We start from the raw sequence: 18,991 nt of genomic DNA on the forward strand, positions 1-18,991 counted from the left end.
TCTGGTTTGGTATTTTTGTCTAACCGGCAGTAACCCAATCCACCTCAGCAGTAGTGTTGTGTTACAAAATCTCTGTCGCGGGTTTCCTGCAAACCTGAAGGACATGACATCTCTTCTGCTTATGCCAGAGTGACATAACTCCTACAAACGCAGAGCCAGGAGGACTCCTTGACTGGCACCTCTAGCCGCCCCCCCCCCCCCCCCCTTTTTTTTTTTTCTTAAATGTTTATGAAGGGATAAGCCCCTTCATAAGCTGATCAAACCTAGCTTTTAGAGTAGGGGGTTTTAATAGCTTTTGATCTCAGCAGAAGGCTGTGCTAATGTCCTGCTGCAAGGTTTTGTGCTGCTCACTCTAAACTCTATTTACAGTTACTTTATATTCAGTTTTCTTGCGCAGTATTGTCCTTTCATTTCAGAATCGTCTCTCCTTTTGTTTCTTCAGCTGTATTTATTTTAGTGAAATCATATCCTAACTCAGTCTTCAGTTCACTAGTACAAACAAGCCATGAGCTTTCAATCACTTCTTTTATGGTAGAGTCTCAATTTCCCCTCTGTTATCCTAATGGCCTTTTTTTCTGCACATTTTCCAGTTTCAGGTTTTTTATTATTAAATATTTTTATTATTAAATATGTGTTACAGAATTCCAGTCTAAAGAATGGATCACCATTACCAAGTATTTAATCTTCTCTCTTCCTGCTGGAAATAAGTTGCTGAATACATCTTGGGATCATATTAGTATCATTCATAGGCTCACTCCAGGGCCATCTTATGAACAGTACATGTTTTATGGATCTTGGTCTTGTTCTCTCTGCCATTTTCAGTTGACCAGCCCCCAGCTAAATTTTTTGTGACAATTTCCTAAATATATGGTCTTACTTCTTATATTCTCTATATTCTTAAATTTGACCCATTTTTTTTCTGCCTAGCAAATGGGTCTTGCTTGCTTATTTGACCTTTAAAGATTACCTTTCTGGTCCTCCACTGTAGGAGGGATGCATCCCACCTGTGTGCCAGTAGCACAGTATCTAAATATGCCCAGTTTCTTCTGGAGAGGTTCAGTAATTAAAATTTTAATTGAGATTAGTGTTTAGATTCAAGGACTTCTGCTAGGAACCTCTGTCTGTTGCAGCAGCTTTCCTTCCAACTCAGTAACTTACTCTTTGCCCTCCTAACATAGAAATCCCATCGCAGCCCTCATCTTCTGCCAAACGAGTAATTTCCCACGACTTCAGCTGAGCTGTGTGTTATTCATATTAGCATGAAGGGAAAGTAGGGTGTGTGATTTTATGACCTGGGAGTGTTTTTAAGGGGTCCTACAAAAGTGAGTCATCGTTAACTTTGGTTTGTCTTTGTGAAGTGTCTGCTCTCAGTCTGGCAATAACTATTCAGGAGACGACTCGGGGGGGTAAACCGCACCATAGTTTAATATTTGACTAAGATTATAAGAGCTCTTAGGTGTGCATAGCTTGTAACAAGCTCGGTGCAGGACCCTGCATCACCTGCCACCTTGTGATTGCTATGGAGACCCCAGCACCCATCGGCAGGTGGATGCCCACCTTCCAGAAGGAAGTGACCCCAACAGGCAGAAAAATAAGGAAGACTTGGTCCAGGTCCCCTTTGTCCTGCTGTGCAGCCCAGCTCCATGGCATCACCGTCTGCAATGACCTTCCTGACAGCAGCTTGTCCCACCGGCTGCTGCAGATGAATCCATTCTGCTGTGCTTTACCTGGGAACCGCTCCACGTATAATTAACGCTTGGGAGACAGGTTTGCTTGCTTGTTTGTTTTGTTGTACTTGCCTCAGGTTAAACCTCCCGGTGTGGTTTAGGGGTGAGACCCGGATGCAAGTGACGGCACAAAGATGTGGCAAAGGAAGGAGACGGGGAGGGACCTCGTCGGGCCATGACTAACCACTGGTTCTGTGGAACTAAGCAAGGGAAAGGATGACAGGCTGCTGAGTCCTCCCGAGAGCCGTTCCCATTGCATCGAGGGTAGCTTTGGGGAAGGGAGTTACAACAAGGGTATATTGTTTCTTTGGGGAAGTTGTTGTCTACAGTCCTGCGTGGCGCTGGCTTTTATTTGAATGTTGTTGGTCAAGGTAAACCCTTAAGGGCAGGAGCACTGGGAAAGGAAAAAGGGAAAATAGTGTTGAGACTAGTTACATCGAGAAAGTATCTGCATTTTTGTCTTGTCTACGCTAGGCTTTTACAGGGAGATAGGTATGGAAATGTGAAGCAAAGAACCTGCAATTTGCAGGAACTAGAATAAACTTAACATTTGAAGTCCCCATAGGCAACCCGAGCTGTTCTTTACAGCACCTGTGAGTGGAACAGGATCGGCTGTGGGCTTCCCCACGGCCCCTCCTTCTTCATCACTTCCTACAGTGACTACAGCATCCCTGGGAACCTTCTGACTTCCAACACCTTCAGGCCAGCTGCCAGTGCCTCCCGTGAAAGGCTGCTCTCCCCTCTGTTTGTAGATGGCGACTTCCCTGCAGGTGTGAGCAGTACAGTCCTGCAAGTGTAATTGCAGCCTTTCAAGGGGATCAGGTCACAATAAACTTCTTGGTGCAAGAACTATACAGGTGGCCTCTGCAAGCCTGAAATGTTGAAAGCAGGCTGGAAAACAAGGGAGGTCCCCTTCATCTATTCAGCCAGTGCTTCTCCTGTCTCCAACTCTACCATTCAAAGAATTGCTGAAACCTCTGTGCCAGGTGAAAACACTGATAATGCTTTCAGTGCCACAGGCCTCTTTCTGTAGGGAAACAGCAAAGCAATACAAGAGGGAGGGCAACAAAACAACATGGACAGGTTTTCAAAGATTCCCAAATAATCCCTTTGGAATCTAATTCACGTTGTCAGCTTCACCTAAGTATTCAAGGGGAGGGGGGGCTTCCTCCTCAGTGGAGATGCTTACTCATCCCACTACCTACAGGCTGTCTGAGGATGGACAGAGATAAGCAGAATGAATTGCCTAGATAAGGAGAGAGTCCAGGGTTTGCTACTCCTCTGGCATGCCAAAGCAGTAAGTACAACTGTTTCTCATTTACCTTTCTCAGCTGCTGCTGAGCCATTATTAGCCTTTACGCTTTACTTAACTGCCAGTAAGAGAGGCAGGAGGGAGGGCAGGCAGGCCAGCTCGCCTGACCTCTGTATTGCTGAGACCTGTCTATTCTCTGGCGCAGTGCCAAATAGTGCAATTTTGGGTTGATCAGTCAAACACTAAGTTGGGAAAGGTTTCCTCTGTCTCTCGGCATTCTTCCTTCTCACTGCCCTTGCATTGCCTTATGAAAGGTGAGACTATCGTGGGAGAGGAGTGAGACTGATTACCGATCGCCCAACGGAAGAAGGCAAGAAATTATGCGCTCTCCCTATTCCTGCTAGAGCTCTGGGGCAGCCTTTTTGGCTTCCATGCTCCTGTGGAGACATTGGAGGATGAGAGAAGTGGATGATGGACATCAAGATGCTGGGTATACTTGGGTTGCTTACTCCGGGCTCTGGATTTTTTTAAATTTCCAGCCCTGGCTACATTTTCTGATCTGCACAACTTTTTCCTGTGCCTGTTCCTGCTCACAGGAGGGTGCAGAACCTCTTTACCTTGTGGTGTCAACATAGTATTGATACACTCACCTCTGCCATCTTCTCTGGTTTAATTTGTGTTAACTATCATGTTTGCAACCACAGGGAAAGTAATTATATTCTAAAACAGGCGGAGAGTGGCTTTTGGCTGTCTGGAAGGGAAATGTTCCTCTCTAGGCTGGGACTCAAGGGAAAGGCGCCGACCTGGTTCTCTGGAAAGATGAGCTGGGGCCCTGCTGAATTATTGAGAACGCACCACAGTCGTCAGCTCGGAGAGAAAGAGAAGCACCAGCTTAAGTCACAGGTGTGGGATGGAGATTATTAGCTTCAAGAACAGAGGAGCGTAACCAGATCTGCCTCATGCTCTCGGTTGCTCTGCTGCCTGGATCAGTCACAGCTGCTTAGCACTGCGATGCAGATGCTCAGCTCGGTTTGGTGGCCCTCTTTGGGGCCAAAGACAGTCACAAAAGCCCAACTCCACAGTACTGAATCCACCCCTCCTTTCAGAGGGAGAACCTTACTCTTAGGGCAGGCCTGGAGGAGCAGCAACCCCAGGTCACACACATGGAAACTGAGGCGCAGCGTTTCAGTCTAACGCTCAAATGTGTTGGCCACATTTAAACCCCCTTTATTCGCCTACATAAACAATAAGCAGATTTGCAGAGGACATGATCACCAGCAACTGCAGCAGGAGGTCCATTGGAGCTTACATGTGTGCAGCTCTTGTGAAAAAACAGGTTGTCTGATTACATGACTTAGTTGCCCAAGTACGCGTTCACCTCTGGAATTTTGGTCCAGGTTGTATGCACGAGACTATAAGGCAAGATAACTAGGTTGAAAATAAGACCTCATCTCCCAGCCGTGCCCGAGATCTCTGAGATCCCCCCGCTGTGCATGTCCAAACAAATTGGTGGATGTCCTTCTGTTGCTTTGGCCACCTGAATCCGCTGTCACACGAGGCAAGGACGGGGTGCAGTGCTGTGAGAAGAGTCACGCAGCTGCTGCTTGTTTGGTGGCAGCTGGCACTCACCAGCACTGGCAGGTGGCCTGTGCACCCCCAGGAGGTGCTGCCTTCTTCAAAGGGGACAATATCACTTGCCCTGTATGAGGCACCCAGTCCTGTGCCTGCAGGGACTGCTACCACACCCTCACAGAGTGATCCTGCACGCTTTTTGCTTCTTCCTCTTGCTTTAATGATAGATTAAAATAGTTTATTACTGGAGGCCTACTTTATCTGTAAACCAAGAATTCATGATTAAGCTCATATAAGCCAAAGCAGTATGACAAACATCCTGTAACCTGGCTCATTTTGGCTTGCAGCTTTCCTGAGAGGGCCTCTGACAACCCCCTCTGAATGTCTTATTCCGTCGTAGGGTGACACTGACAGAGCAGCACGAGGCCACCAGGGTCTGCTTGGTACTTTGTCACTAGAGTACGGATGGTGGGGCGAGTCTGCCTGTGGACGTTTTCAGATGTGGTGTCTCAGCGCGTTGCTGACACTCAAGCGAGATTACAAGTCAGCAGTGGCTCAAGGTGTTTGAAGAGCCGTTATGGCAGGTTATATTCCCCTTTCCCTCTTCCTCACACTTATCCTGTGACCTCAGGATCCTGTGCTTCAGAAATTCAGTTATGCTGGCAGAAGATTAACAGGGCAAACCCCATCTTTCCATGTAGAGTTGAACTGAACTGCTCAACGAAGAGCACCAGAGTCAGCACAGGGGATGGAAGAAGCGGGCAACTTCCCTGCCAGCCCTTCAGCTGCTGTCAAACTTTTGGACTGACTCGGGGATGCCAGGTAACTTCTCTTGTAAGTCTGGTCCTCTTTCTCTGGTCTTAATGCCAGCCTGGCTGGAGTTCCTTGGGACCAAAGAAAATAGAGGTTATTTTCCACTGTTAAAAAATGTTGGTCCTCCAACACCAAAATAGAGCACTTCTGTTTGGAGACAGGAACTTGACACCTGGCAGTGTGCGCACTGCGGTTCAGAGTTACCTTTTGAATATCTGCCTGTGTTTGGCCAGCATATTAATTAACCTTTGAAAAGTCAATAGTTTTAAACACATTATAGGACGTTCAATGGATTTTGCAAGGTTTCTAACAGTTAAGAATCTCTGAAGAATCTGCACTCACTGAATATGCTCTGAGCCTCTCACAACATGGATTTTTCTGGGAAATTTTGGTCTAAATAAGAGTTTTAGGAGTGAGATTAGAGGGAGGATACAGCCAAACACTGAGGAAAAATGGGTAAAGCTGCTTAAATTAAATAGCTGACAGCTGTCTCCTGAATAGAAATTTTAGGCTGTCTGAAAAGTAGAGGAGATTATATCAGTTTCAGGTATACTTTAATACTTTATCCCTCACTGATGTGGAAGCAAGTTTCAGGATCAGCATTTTGTGGAGTTTTCCATCAGAAAAGGCTTCTATTTTTTTCCTCAAATTCAGGATGAAAAGAAGGGCTGGAATGGCCTTGCCCATTTTTCTATCACCCTGTGTACAAGATGTCGCTATCTGGCTGTACCATCATCCCTCTGGGCACACGAATGTGGCTTTGGCAGTGGGACTGGGTATGACTTCCAGAGGAGACCAGTCCCCCTGCAGACTGCCCCATGCTGCCCAGCAGCAGCTATCGAGGGAGAAAGGTTGGTTGCTTTTCCTTTGGTTCCTCTAGCTCGTGGTCTCCAAACTGGAAGTACCTTGGCTGCCAGGAGCAGCAGAGAATTACATGTTTTTTCCATGTAAATCACGAGACTGGGGTTGTTGGATCTACTTCATGACGGAGGGTCTCAGCTGGTTTGTCCGTTCGATAGGGCAGGTCCCTGGGCAGGTCACCGGAGGGCTCTGGGAACAGATGAATGAAGAGGTGTGAGGCAGCATCTAGAGCGAATGTGCCCTGGCACCCCTTAAACGCAGCTGGCCCTATTTCTGTTCCTGTGAACAGTGCTGCTCACGTGTATCCTTCTAAAATGGCATAGGGCAATAACGCTGCAGACCTTTAACCTGTCTTCCAGTAAGAAAGAGATTGTAAACCAAGCAATGATAACATATAGTACAATAGCAGTTTATGATGCTTCAGCAGGTGAACCTGTTTACCATGAATACTTTTCTGTGGGAAGGAGATAGTGCTATATCCCTAGACAGGCCTTTCCCTGCAGGGTCATCATGTCCAATACTTCTTTTTAATAAAAGCACAGATATTTTGTTATCTCAGAAGCACCTTGCTCAAATGATCTCAAATTCAGGCCACTGGGATTTCTACAGAAATTTTTGAGAAAGCTGGAATAAATTTACAGATTGTAGAACAATGTAAAAGGGGACTGCTGAGCCCAAGTTTGGCTTGTGGTGTCACTGACCTAGTATTCCCACTCTTGCAAAATAGGGGATGTAGACACATGACTCCAGACCATTTCTCCTTATCTGTGCTGGGTTCAGTGCTTTAGCTGGAAAATGCCAAATACACCATTTCAATGGGAGCTACACCCTGTAGCTGCAGGCAAAGTAGTTTACAAAGGCTCATGGAGCTTGAACACAGCAGGATTCGATGCATTATGTATGGATCAGCCCTCTGGAATTGCACATGCACGTAAGTCATGCCTGTAGGAAAACAGTCATTTAAAACCTCCTTCTTCCCCACCTCTTGGAGCTGACTTGAGTTAAATATTAACAAACTTGGTTCATCAATTCCCTGGTTCCCTTGGCTTCTTTTAACAACAGATGTTATTACAACAAGTCCTCTGCCGGCCTGCCTCCCCGCTCCTGTCAGCGAGGCCGATGGTGAAACCCAAGAATCGGCGGCTGTAACTCTGCCCGCAGAGCCTGGCTGCGGCCCCCGCCATCTGCTCTCCCCCACCTCTCTCCCTGGGACCACCAATGCTGCCCGCCTTTGGCATCTGTGAGTAGCCTGTGCTGTGAGCCACTGGTTGCTGCAGAGAGGCGTTGGTTAAAGGAGACGGAGCAAAGGAGCGAGGGAGCCCAGGGGAAGGTGAGTTCTTGCTGTCAGAGGAGGAGGAGGAGGAGGAGGAAGCAGTGAGCATGGCCAGCAACTCCAGTGCACTGCCCCGGGTGACTTTCCAGACGCCAGAGAAACCTGGGGAGGAATCACCACACAGGAAACTGGGCAAGTTAACCATCAAGTACAACCGCAAGGACCTACAGCGCTGGCTAGACCTGGAGGAATGGATCAACAGCCAGCTGCAGGAGCTGTACCAATGCCGGGTGAGTAGCTGGGGCAAACCAGCCCCTCGCTCATCAGGTGAATGGGACTGGAGGCCCTGTGTGCTGGGACAGAAGGTTGCTTGCTCTGTCTTACTGGAAATAGCTTCTCATCTTCAGTCTTCCTCGCGTATCTTACTGCCACTTGCTACCGCGCTCTCTCTGACTGGTGTGTCTGCAGCCAGAGAAGCTTGCACCGATACAATCCAACCAGCTTTAAACTGCCCAGTTTTGCGCCTGCTGGGGGGTGTAGCTATTGCTCAGCACGAGTAGCAGAACCTAGAGAGATATACACACCCAGGATGCTTCTTGCTGCTGAGCTCCATGTGGTGAGTGGCTCTGCTGCCAGCAGTATCTACGCTAGCTGTGTTAGAGTTATCAGTGTACCGTTGTTCCTTTCGGTCACAACAGTGTAGCTACAGCTGCTGTTTGAGTGAGATGCCCCAGATAATGCTGTGTCTGTAGCTGCAGAGTCTGCACACAGTACTGGTAGAAGGGGTAGAAAGAAAAAAAAACCATGCTCAAATATAGAGATCTTATGGCTTCATCGTCACAAATCCCCAGAGCTGTCTTTCTTGCCTGAGATTCCCTTTGCACCAGGAACAGTCCCTCCTAAATTCTTCCTGCCTATCTGAGAGCTGTTCCACTAAGAAAGATGCAGGGGTGCCTAGGTCCAGCACCCCAATGGTACCAGTCTTTACTTGAGCTGTTGCAGGGTACATGACATTTTTTCTTCAGGGCGGTGTGACAAGTTCCAGCACTGGCTGGGTACACTGAAATTTTAACCTGGTAGTATCACTTCTATTTATATTTTGTGCTTAGATGGATGGCACTTACACAGAGAGCTTTCAGACGGGATAGTGCCTTTCCATGTTTGACATAATTTCTTTGGAGTGTGGTACAAGAAAAGGTGAAAGGATTTCCCACATTGTACATCATGGTCCTAAACCCATTTAAATATCTTGACTAAGGGGTTTGCTTTTATCTGTAGAGCAATGGCTGATGCAGTAAAAGAACATAGCTTTCTTGACTCACAACCCAGTACATCTTCAACAGAAGACATAGATGGGTTTAACAAATTGTGTAAAACAGCTTATTCATATCTGGGATAGGGACAGACTAAATGAACTGTCAAGCCTTTCTGCCCTGTTTTCATATTTGCACGCCAGCACAGCGTTAAGCACATTTTTGAGATACAAGGAAAAAAGAGCTGATGATTGCTTAAAATCTTCCTTCCACTCTGAGCACCAGCAATTTCAAATTGCAATCAACAGTGGAAGTGGACATTTTAGAACAGCCCAGGAAAGGCGGTTTTTGTGCTATATGCCATGATGGTACAGAGAAGCTTTGCCTGCCCAGGCTGATTTTCTGGGCCTAAGAGCCATAGAACGGTATCAGCTCCGTGGCTGAAGAGCCGAACTTCAGGAACTGCCTCTGAGGCTATCTTTATTACTGTTGTTGCTGTTGTTTATTATTATTATCATCATCATCATTATTATCATCATTTTCTGTGTGACTGTTTCCTATTTGGTATTTGTGGGAACGTACCAGGTTCTCATGGCATGTTGGGAGGGAAAACCAGTTAATTTCTGTTTTAACTTATGCCATACACAAAGAACATGCAGCAGAAAACAAACACGGAGAAAAAGGTCTTATCTTCTGTCGCAAATGCATGGGTCCTCTGAACATGAGTATATTACTGCTCCTGTTCTGTTAATTAACATTCTTAGACTTCCCAAACAATTTTATAGCTTGTTTAGTAAAAATGACAAAGGATAAAAGATCATAATCTTTTCAAGACTTAATTGTGAATTTCCAGCTGTTTTCTATAGTTCATAAAATGATAGTAATAAATTCTCAGCTGTATCTGAACATATATGAAACATATATATATATATATATATGAAACATATAGTGTATGTAGGAGCAGATGTTATCTCTAGACATAGTCAGGCAAATCCAGCATGTCTGTGAAGTGCTAGAGTGGTGGTCCTGGTGACTGAAGGCTGTTCAAAAGAACAGAGGCAGCGACTGTGTCGCTTGCCGACTGTGTCGCTTGCCAACTGTGTTGCTTGCCAACCATGCCTGCACCGGCATTTAAGGGACTGTCCCTGGGGTTCGTAGCTCAGTTCAGAAAGCCCTTAGCCTGAGCGTTGAGATTTGCTAGAGATAAGCAAGGAGAATGGCTGCTGCTTTGAGTAACAGAACATCTTGCCCTTTGGGGAATTACTGCAGTTTTAAAGAGAAGGTTTGGTTTGGGTTTTTTTTAAATAGATGAGAAGCACTTGGTACCACCAGTAACATGACCTGAGATGAGGTTCCCTGTGTCCTACTCTTACTTGCCCAAGTCTACAGATGTACACTTGTAAAGATGTCAGAAAAACAAGTCAGGTTATGTTACCACTTCTGGTTTTCTGAGAATTAGGAGCTGTTTACTGTCACCAGAGTAGCTGCCCAAAGGGACTATTTTTTTCCCTACTACAAAATCCCAGCAGGCACAAGTGAGAAATCCAGCCATGCCCTTACAGGAACAGATTGCCAGTGGATTGCCTTTGCTAGCACCTCTCCAGCACAACAGGTTTCCCAACTTCCTAGTGTATTTGGGCCAACCTAAGAGATTTGCTACCAGGAACTGTGTAACGTGATGCTATGCCAGGTCAGAGACTGTTAGTAGGGTACAACAGGGGGTTACATAGGATCTTTTCAAATAAATACATGTGCCACAGTAAATTACTTCAGCATTACTGGACACATTAGCAGGTGTCTAGCAGGTCCTCCTGCTCTCCTTTGTGCATTGTGGCAAGACTATTTAGCCCTGCTAGTCTGGGCTTCCTTGGATCCATCGACTTCCATTACGTTGTCTCTTTGCCAGCTTCTTCCTTTGCTCCACCTGCCCTTGGCAGTGCAATGTTCCTCAGGGTCTTCCAGAAACCCGTGTGACAGAGAGACAAAAAACAGCGTTGCAGATTCAAATGCCAGCAAGGTTAATTCAAACATTGCCTCCTGGTACAGGTAATCTGAAAGCTATGCTATTTACTGTCATGAGGCTTTCTGCAACAAAACAATTCTGGTTTTCAAGATGATTCCCTGCACGTGGAAGCCAGAACACCGTCTGTACTAGGACCAGAAAGCCACAGGGAGTTCCTACCCTGTCTCACCCTCCTGGCCTATTTAGCTTCTTAGCCAGAGACAAAGTCAGGCTGGATCAACACCTGTTGTCTAAACAGTCATATGAAATCTATTCCTTTTAAGAAGAAATGCTGTGTGGGTCAGTACAATGTATTTAACTCTGTTTTATTACTTATTGTCAAGTCAGCTGTGTAACAAAGCTAACAAAGGTTTTCTACTTCTTCTCTGGCTTGGTATCAGAGACTGCTCAGAACAAGTTTCTTTTTTTCCTGTAAGAATTGCCTTTATTGTTTAATGGTTTACATATACATCCATAAATGCTACCCAGCAATCAGGTACTGCACTGTTTACTCACTATCCTGATTCTGCTGATTACTATGTTAAAGTATCACTAGTGTTGTGTTGTCAAAGATTCATTTTGCAAATACCTTGGAAACAACAGCCTGCTTTCCTTACAGTCTTGTAGAGACAGGTGAAGCTAAAATGTGTCTGTGATCAAGTTTACAAATGTTTCCAGCTAATGCCCCCATGCATTACAAGATTATTACTCCAATCACCAAAGCTTGGGGTCTCCCTTACATTAAAGGAGACTATTATATCCCTCTCATGTCTGTTAGAGAAAGCTGGCAAAATTTTGTTAGGCCTTTCAAAAGCGTAATCGTTTTTCTCTCCATTACTGTAAAAAGCCTTAGTATAAATACCAATTATGTGAATATATTTAGCCTAAAAGCCTAAAATCTCCTTGAATTAGTTGTGCCTCTCTAAGATTAAGCCTGCTGGATTTCTGTTTGATGAATGCTTGTGCACACTCTTCATAGATGAGGGTTGTCCCTGGCTGGCTTACATTGCATTGCAGTTGGCAACTGCAGTTGGATATTCTTGAAAGGATCTCCCCATGGTGGACAATGATCCCTGAGCAGTGGTATAAAGTGTGGAGGTGGGGAAAGATGAAGAATGTGTACATCAGGATGTGCAGCTGCAGCGGACACCACAGAGGGGCTGGAATCCATGCCCTCTTTGTAAGAATCTCCTTATTTTGAGACAATTTATATCTTGACCTCAACTTTGCAGCATAGTTTTATTGTAACTAGTTCCTTCTCAGCTGCTCAGTTTTTTACAGATGGCCTCTAGATGTCTTAAAAGTTTGAAGGTTTATTAACTGTGGTTTTTTGGTTTTTTTTAGCTAAGAGAGGAAACAGAGGCAGCAGCTCCTGAACCACAAATAGATCTTGAAGATCTCCTGGAGGTCCCTAATGAAGAACAGAAATTAAAACTACAGGTCAGATAGAGGGACTTGGTGACTTTAAGTTAGGGACTTCCTTCATAAAGAAAAGTAGTGGTGTGGGGGGTACAGAGTATGTATATACAGTGTTGCATGACACTTGCCTCTGTCTTAGCCTGTCAAATGTAGTAAGACTATATACCCTTTTTGTAGGGAGGGGGGAGAATAGGTCAACTCATAAAATATTAAAATGATTCTTCTTGTTTTTTAGCAAATCCTCCATGAGTGTGCCAGCCCGACAGAGGTGAGTGAAGCACCGTCAATGTCTGTGTTATACTGTGCTGTAAGAGTGTGTCTTTGTTGCTGCTTGGCTGAGTAGCCAAGATATCACTGTGCCTAATGTGATACCACAGATTTCTTTAAATCCCAAAGGGAGGTGTTTGCCACTTTATTCTGCTGTGTTAGAAAAATACATGTAAATCTACATGGGTGATCTGAAGGCAGAGGAGTGGAGCAAATAAGGAATTACACTTTACAACCGAAGAAAGTTCTTTCCGTGTTTTGGACATCCTAAGCTGACCAGGCCGAGTTACCACTTGGTTCTCAGTGTAGAAAAGCTATAGACAGTGATACAGCTCATGTAACCATCTTGCACACTGTTAACTAAATGCATTCATAGCTTAAACCACTCTAGTGTTTTGAGTGACAAGATTGTAGGATGGCCCTTAGATTGGATTGGGCAGATAATTGTTGAGCAGTGGCCACGCAAGTTAGTCTTACACGTGTGGGTTTTTTTTCCCTATGTGAACTTTACAAGTACTGGTTTTGAGTTAGAGAGTTAAAGAAATCCCACAAGCTCTCACAATGTCCAAAGGAGAGGAGTCCAATACTTTGCAGTGTAGTGCATGCACCGCACAGCAATTGCCTTCACTGCACTGCATACCTGTGCAAAATGGAGTCCACCATCACTGCTTCAGTCACATGCGTTGCATGTGAACACTGCGCTTGGACATCATTCATCAGTCTCCACATCTTGTCGAGCCTATGTAGCTGTAAAGTGATGACCTTACAGAAAATGAGGTGGATGCACAACTATCACTGAAATTAAACTCTGCTGTAACAATCATTACAGATGGTTGCCTAGCAGGGATTCAGCAGACAAGGCTGGCAATAGGGAAATAGTTCTCAGAGTGTTTGAATTTCAGATCTTAGGCAAGAACCCTGCATTCCCAGAGAGATAACTGAAAAGAAGTTGCTCTACTGATTCATGAGCCATGAAAGTATCTTGAGGACAGCATGGTACTTGCTAACTACAGACAGATACTGCTGCCCCATTGGCAAGAATACGTACTTTCACCCTGGTGATCTTGAATCCGGTGCCCTTGAAAGATCACAGCAGCCTATCTGCAGAAAGCAGACAGAGGAAACAAACTGGTTTCCTGTGAAAGGACTGACTGAAAAGGTATGTATGATCCTAGGCATTTCCTTCCAGAGCATGCTGTGACAGGCAACCCCTGATCACCCACCCAAGTGAGGAAGCTGGGCTTCCACACAGCACAGATGGTAACAAGCTGCAATACTTCCAGTGACCTTGCCTAATTACAAGGACATGTAGCTACCTCTCTGGGTGAAGAAAGGCTGCACACTCCTTTATTGTGATGTTACCTGTCATGCAGAAGGTAAATTTTGCACTAGTCTCATTGCCTTCTGCTTGGAATAACCAGATGGTCCAGTTTAGTTCATAGTCCTTGGTGGTGTCAGCAAAGTAGTCAGGGTTTATCTCCATTAACTGCTCATCTATCTGCTCTGCTTGTCCTTAACCCCCGCTCCAGGTTATCATTAGTACTATGGGTGTTTTGCTCCACCTCTTCTCTGCCAGCCACTTCCTTGTAGAATTGGCACAGCTCCGAGATGGTTTGCAATCCACAACATGGAGCTTTACTGGTTCAACAAGAGGGATGACTTGCTTTGCCCTAGATTGGGAGGGCAGTAGAAGTAGGCAGGAGGTTATGGTGGCAACAGGAAGCAGTGGAACCTAACAGAGGACAACAGCATCCTGAGGTCATCTCAAGGTGGAAAAAGCAGGTATCTGGGATGAAGAGGGGCAGGCTGGCTCCTGAGGAGAATGTAAACATGGCTGCTCCAGAGGCAGACAGGGGAAGGAAAGTAGAGGAGCTTTTAGATCCTTCTCATCCATTGAAAGGTCTCCTTACCTAAGCTAAAAGATAGGTTTGCTCAATACATGTCAAAATTCTGGTTTCTGCTCAACATGAAGGTGAATGTGGCAATAATGCAAGTGCTATAGTATTCTTTGGGCTGGTGAGCACTGGAATTAACATGACATCCTTCTTCAACCAATTCTCACTGTAGGACTTCATTACGGAGTTGCTTAGTCGATTGAAAGGTCTCCGGAGAGTCACCAATCCTCAGAAGAAATGACCTTGTCCACATGGAGCACCCAGCTTTGGTCACAAGAAAACGTGTATCTTCCCCACAAAAACCAGGATCAGCAACATCACTTCAGAGTATGTTTAGGACTTACTGTTACTGAGAAACATCACTAAGTTTGTGAACTTTGTACCAGTGGTTTGAAGTCTCCTCTCCTTCCAGATCTATGCACACAGCAGGGAGCTAGACTGTATATCTTCCTGATTCTTAAAGGGCATGTTAACCTGGGGAACAGGACAAGATGTCCTTCCTTTAGTTTCCTCTAGGAATTTCCATGCTGGCTGAGGAGCACTGAATACAATTCTCAGGAGCTCATCAAGACTTCTTTCTTTCCGTCCACTGCAAGGAAAACAAGGCATTGGTTATCACTCATTCATCAACATGGAAAATCAGTTACTGTTAAGCTGCACCCTGTTTCAGTCTGGCTGGGACCCAGCTGTGATCTCCTGCTTGTTACTGCTGTACCTGACTCTACAGCATTGCACGTACTTTGTAAGTCTTATTAAGCCTCTGTTATTCATGAAGGTTGGACAGAAAATATACAGCAGCATGGAAGGAAAATGTTTGAGTACACCTGGTCTACTTAAAGGGAAGTTAGTGAAACAGCTGCTAAGGCTAATGGAAGAGAGATTGTTTTCCCTTTTTGTGGAATTTAGGACTTAATGATTTAGAAGCATCTTCTAAAGAAGCAAAGTCTGGGAATGATTTTTCTCATCATTTAAAAAGATGTTGGAAAAATGCTTATTTTGTATATTAAACCAGGGAAAACCAGCTGTGCACTGCTTGCTTTTGTTCTCTTTTTAGACACTAAAGAAAAACTGAAGTGAAAAAATACCTGCTCCCAATTTCCCTGCAGGGACCATCTTTTGCAGACAGGTAGGTCTCACAAATGGGAAGTAGGACACATTGCCTTGCTGCACAAACTCTTCTGGCTACAACTAACATGTGGCTGGAAAAATACAGAGGAAACTACATCCAGCCTCTAAGCAAGTCAGTAACTTGACACATGTGGCTAGGAAATAAGACAGCAAATGGAGGCTGATTGCTTAGGCAGAGCAGACTCTCACATTATGTCCTGCCCCTATGCTCTCATGCCTGCCACTCAAACACAAGAGATGAGTTGCTGAGTCACATGCAGAGGGCGGCCTATGTACCAGTATGTTCAAGGCTAGCTTTTGAGTACATGTTTTGTCAGACAGGAACAGAAGGGGCCAACACTTTGGAACAAAAGGGACATGCAGGTTAGCTAACAAAGACAAACAAGAACTCTTGGGCTGGACCAGTAATATCTTAAATACATTAGTCTTTTCATCTTTATCAGTACCAGGGTGATGACTATTACCTTTTGCTTCCCTCCTGTTTTCTAGCAGAAGTGTCAGTGAACAAGCTGTGGGCTGTGCACATCTCTGAGAGGACAAAATCCAAGCTGCAGTTAACTGTGATGTAAGGGCTGGCTTCCCTTCACATGCTGTTCTTGTATGCGACAGCCTCCTGGAAGTTAGCAAGCCATGCAGCTCATACCTTGTCCTAAGGCTGCTCCAAGAGGCTCTAAGCCTCACCCACTAGGCTGGAGAAATGGTCTTTCTTTATCAGGTCCATATATATCTATGGTAGCTCTAGGGACATGCCATTTCTTGATTAATAAGGGGATAATAGGACATGCCTGCCCTCCTGAAATCTCAACTTTGTAAGCAAAATAACAACAAAAAAATAAATCCAGAGCTGTGCTGGTTGTAGATCTGGCATTGCTCATGGATTGACACCTGCTAAGACATATATCACAGCCCTTGAGAAAGGAGATATAAAGCACACTGACAAAGAGCTCTGAGCACTGTTAAAAACACAGACTAGGTTCAAACAGAAGTTCAGGTGGAAGATCTATGTGGACAGGCCTGAACTAGAGCTGTAATTAGCTGCAGCACACTAGCGCATAGGAGTCCAGATTAACTATGTATCCTACCAGGAGGGTTGATTTTATTCTGCTGAGCTGTGACAGCACAAAGACCTGAGATGGCTCTCCTCTGGCCCAAGAGAGAGATTTTGTCCACCCTGGGCATTGTTCTGTATTCCCTCAATATGGAGTGATGCAAAAAGAATTTTTGGCTATGCTTTAAGGCAGACATTGCTAGGAAAAAGCCGGTTCTTTAAAGTCTGCTTGACAGAAGTTGTCTTTGTGCTTAGTCTGCAAGTAGCAGAAAAAGACTAAGCTGCAGCCCCTATGATATGCAGTTTGTTCTGATACATAAGGACATCACTACCACATGAGAGCGCTTCAGATGTGATCAGTGTGATCAAGGGGAACAAAGCAAGACGTGGCCAATGCTAGATGATTTCTCAGCTCACTGGTACAAAAGAAAAAGCAATGCAAGGCATTCAGGGCAACTTCTTTTTGTTTAGTTTTTAAAAGTAGTAAATAATACTACTTTTTTTGTATTTATTTATTTTGCAAAAATAAATAATATTTGCTTTTATTTACTTTTTGGCAGTTCTCAGCCTAGACCATAAGGATAGACTAAATTCAGTTTGGTTTGGGGGGTTTTTTTTGATTGGTTTGGGGCTTGGGGGTTTTTTTTGTTTGGATTTTTTTTTTTTTTTTTTTTTTACAAACAGCTTCCAGTTAACTTTGCTGTTTCACAGCACTATCACAAGGCTGTAATGTCTGGTATATATATACTGTGTAAGAATGTTTCTTTAAAGGAACTTTGCCCTCTTGATTATACCAAGAAAACTCAGGAATGGATGAAAGTTCATGTGCTTTTCTAACTGAAGGTTTATGAAGGTGTATAAAATAACCTTTAATGCAGTTTTCCCTTAGTTATGATCAACACTTACATTGCCTTTAAAAATATTCTGGCTGCTACATTTGGACACATGACCATGTTACAGCATTTGAGGCAACATGCATGCTTGTAAACCACAGCAAATGCAAGTTAATGCAGTTTAACTAAGTTGAGACCTCTCTTGGTAAGCTAATCTGAGTTCAATGTTGTGTTATCATCATTTTGAATTCTTGTTGGGTTGGAGCCTACATTTTGAGAGGGAAAGAAAATGTTCTTGTGCCTTCATGGCATGCTACAAAGACAGAAGCAAAGAAGCTGAATCTCTTTCTTGAAGATACCAAGCTTTCTTCAGTCCTATGACTGAAGTTGATCTGGCCTGTCACGAACTGATTGTTTACCAGTATCTTTACTTGTTTACCAGCACCTTTTCAAAGACAAGGACAGGGAGTAAGCAACACAGCTATAAGTACACTGCCCACTTAAAGGTCATACAGCATTCCTATTTCACAATAACAGATTCAGCTAGGTTTGCTTCCTGCAGACAGCTGATCTAGATACCCCTCTTACATGGAGGTCACTCAGGCAACAGCTACAGTGGGAATGGCTTTCCAGGGGAAAGTGATTGGGCTGCCACTGAAATGGCCAGTTACATGCAGAAAGCTCAGCAGCCACAAAAATGTCCACTAGTGGTGCAGGGAAAGCATCAGCATGTGTGTTTGACTGAAGAGACTCTTCCATGTATGACTAAGTTCTATTTCAGGTATTGGGCTGGGTGCATTTCTGGATTCCTTGGGATGACCCCACAGAACCCAATCTGGGAAACTAAATAAACTGCTTCTGGCTGTAACTTGCTCCTTTTCCACTGATGTGAAGAGGGCAGGGCTTACAAGACACAGGCTGCCTAACTGCACAAGGAGCTCAAAGTTTGGCTGTGGCTGATGAAGCATTGTTGCAAGTAAGGCACCAGCTCATACCAAGATATTAAAAAAAAATCAAACACAAACAACAACCAGCTGTAAAGCAAGAATTAAAATGTCTACTAACTGCTTAGAAAGGACACAGGCTGAAGCCCAAAGGAATGGATCAGTCTTAGAAGAGATAGAAGAAGAGGTATTTGCAACTTCTCCTGTACATGTGAAACACAAAGGATTTAACCTAAGACAGAATTGGGCTGTCTTGCTATCAGACTAATTATCCAGGTCAAATAGCAATGAAAAACGGTCATTCCTACAATAACACAAAGCCAAAACAGCATTTTGTTTTTGTTTTTAAGACTGCAAGCTCCTCAGGGCAGTAACTCTCTACTTAAATTTTGTGTAACACAGGGCTCATTGTGAGCTCTTGCACTGGAACAACTCAAGTAGTTTTCCTATCTACGTGTCCCAAAGAGACAGGCACTGGTGAAGCAAGGACTGCCAGGAGAAAGAAGATCCTCCACAGGAGTCAGGTTTTGCCACTCCTCCTAACAAAGAAAGAGTTTTGATGGCACTGCCAGATACACTTGCAATTTTTAGTGTATTAACCTGCAGTATTACTATTCTATACTGTCTGATACAGGTTTCTGTTGAAGGGCCTGATCCAGTCCAGCATGTTAACACAAACCCATCTTCAGCAGTAGTTTAATTCA

The 18,991-nt window shown here is 44.5% G+C and overlaps 1 protein-coding gene across 1 annotated transcript; it reads left to right on the plus strand.

Annotated features, from left to right (window-relative positions):
• Positions 1 to 7,041: 7,041 nt before the first annotated feature.
• PPP1R14D (protein phosphatase 1 regulatory inhibitor subunit 14D) lies at positions 7,042 to 15,311 on the plus strand. Its single transcript, XM_009926711.2, has 4 exons — positions 7,042 to 7,788; positions 12,098 to 12,193; positions 12,408 to 12,440; positions 14,507 to 15,311. Exons 1-4 carry the CDS (start codon positions 7,606 to 7,608, stop codon positions 14,573 to 14,575), a joined length of 381 nt encoding a protein of 126 aa, XP_009925013.2. The 5' UTR covers positions 7,042 to 7,605; the 3' UTR covers positions 14,576 to 15,311.
• Positions 15,312 to 18,991: the final 3,680 nt, after the last annotated feature.

This window comes from Haliaeetus albicilla, chromosome 5, assembly GCF_947461875.1.
Source record: "Haliaeetus albicilla chromosome 5, bHalAlb1.1, whole genome shotgun sequence".
NCBI classification, from domain to species: domain Eukaryota; kingdom Metazoa; phylum Chordata; class Aves; order Accipitriformes; family Accipitridae; genus Haliaeetus; species Haliaeetus albicilla.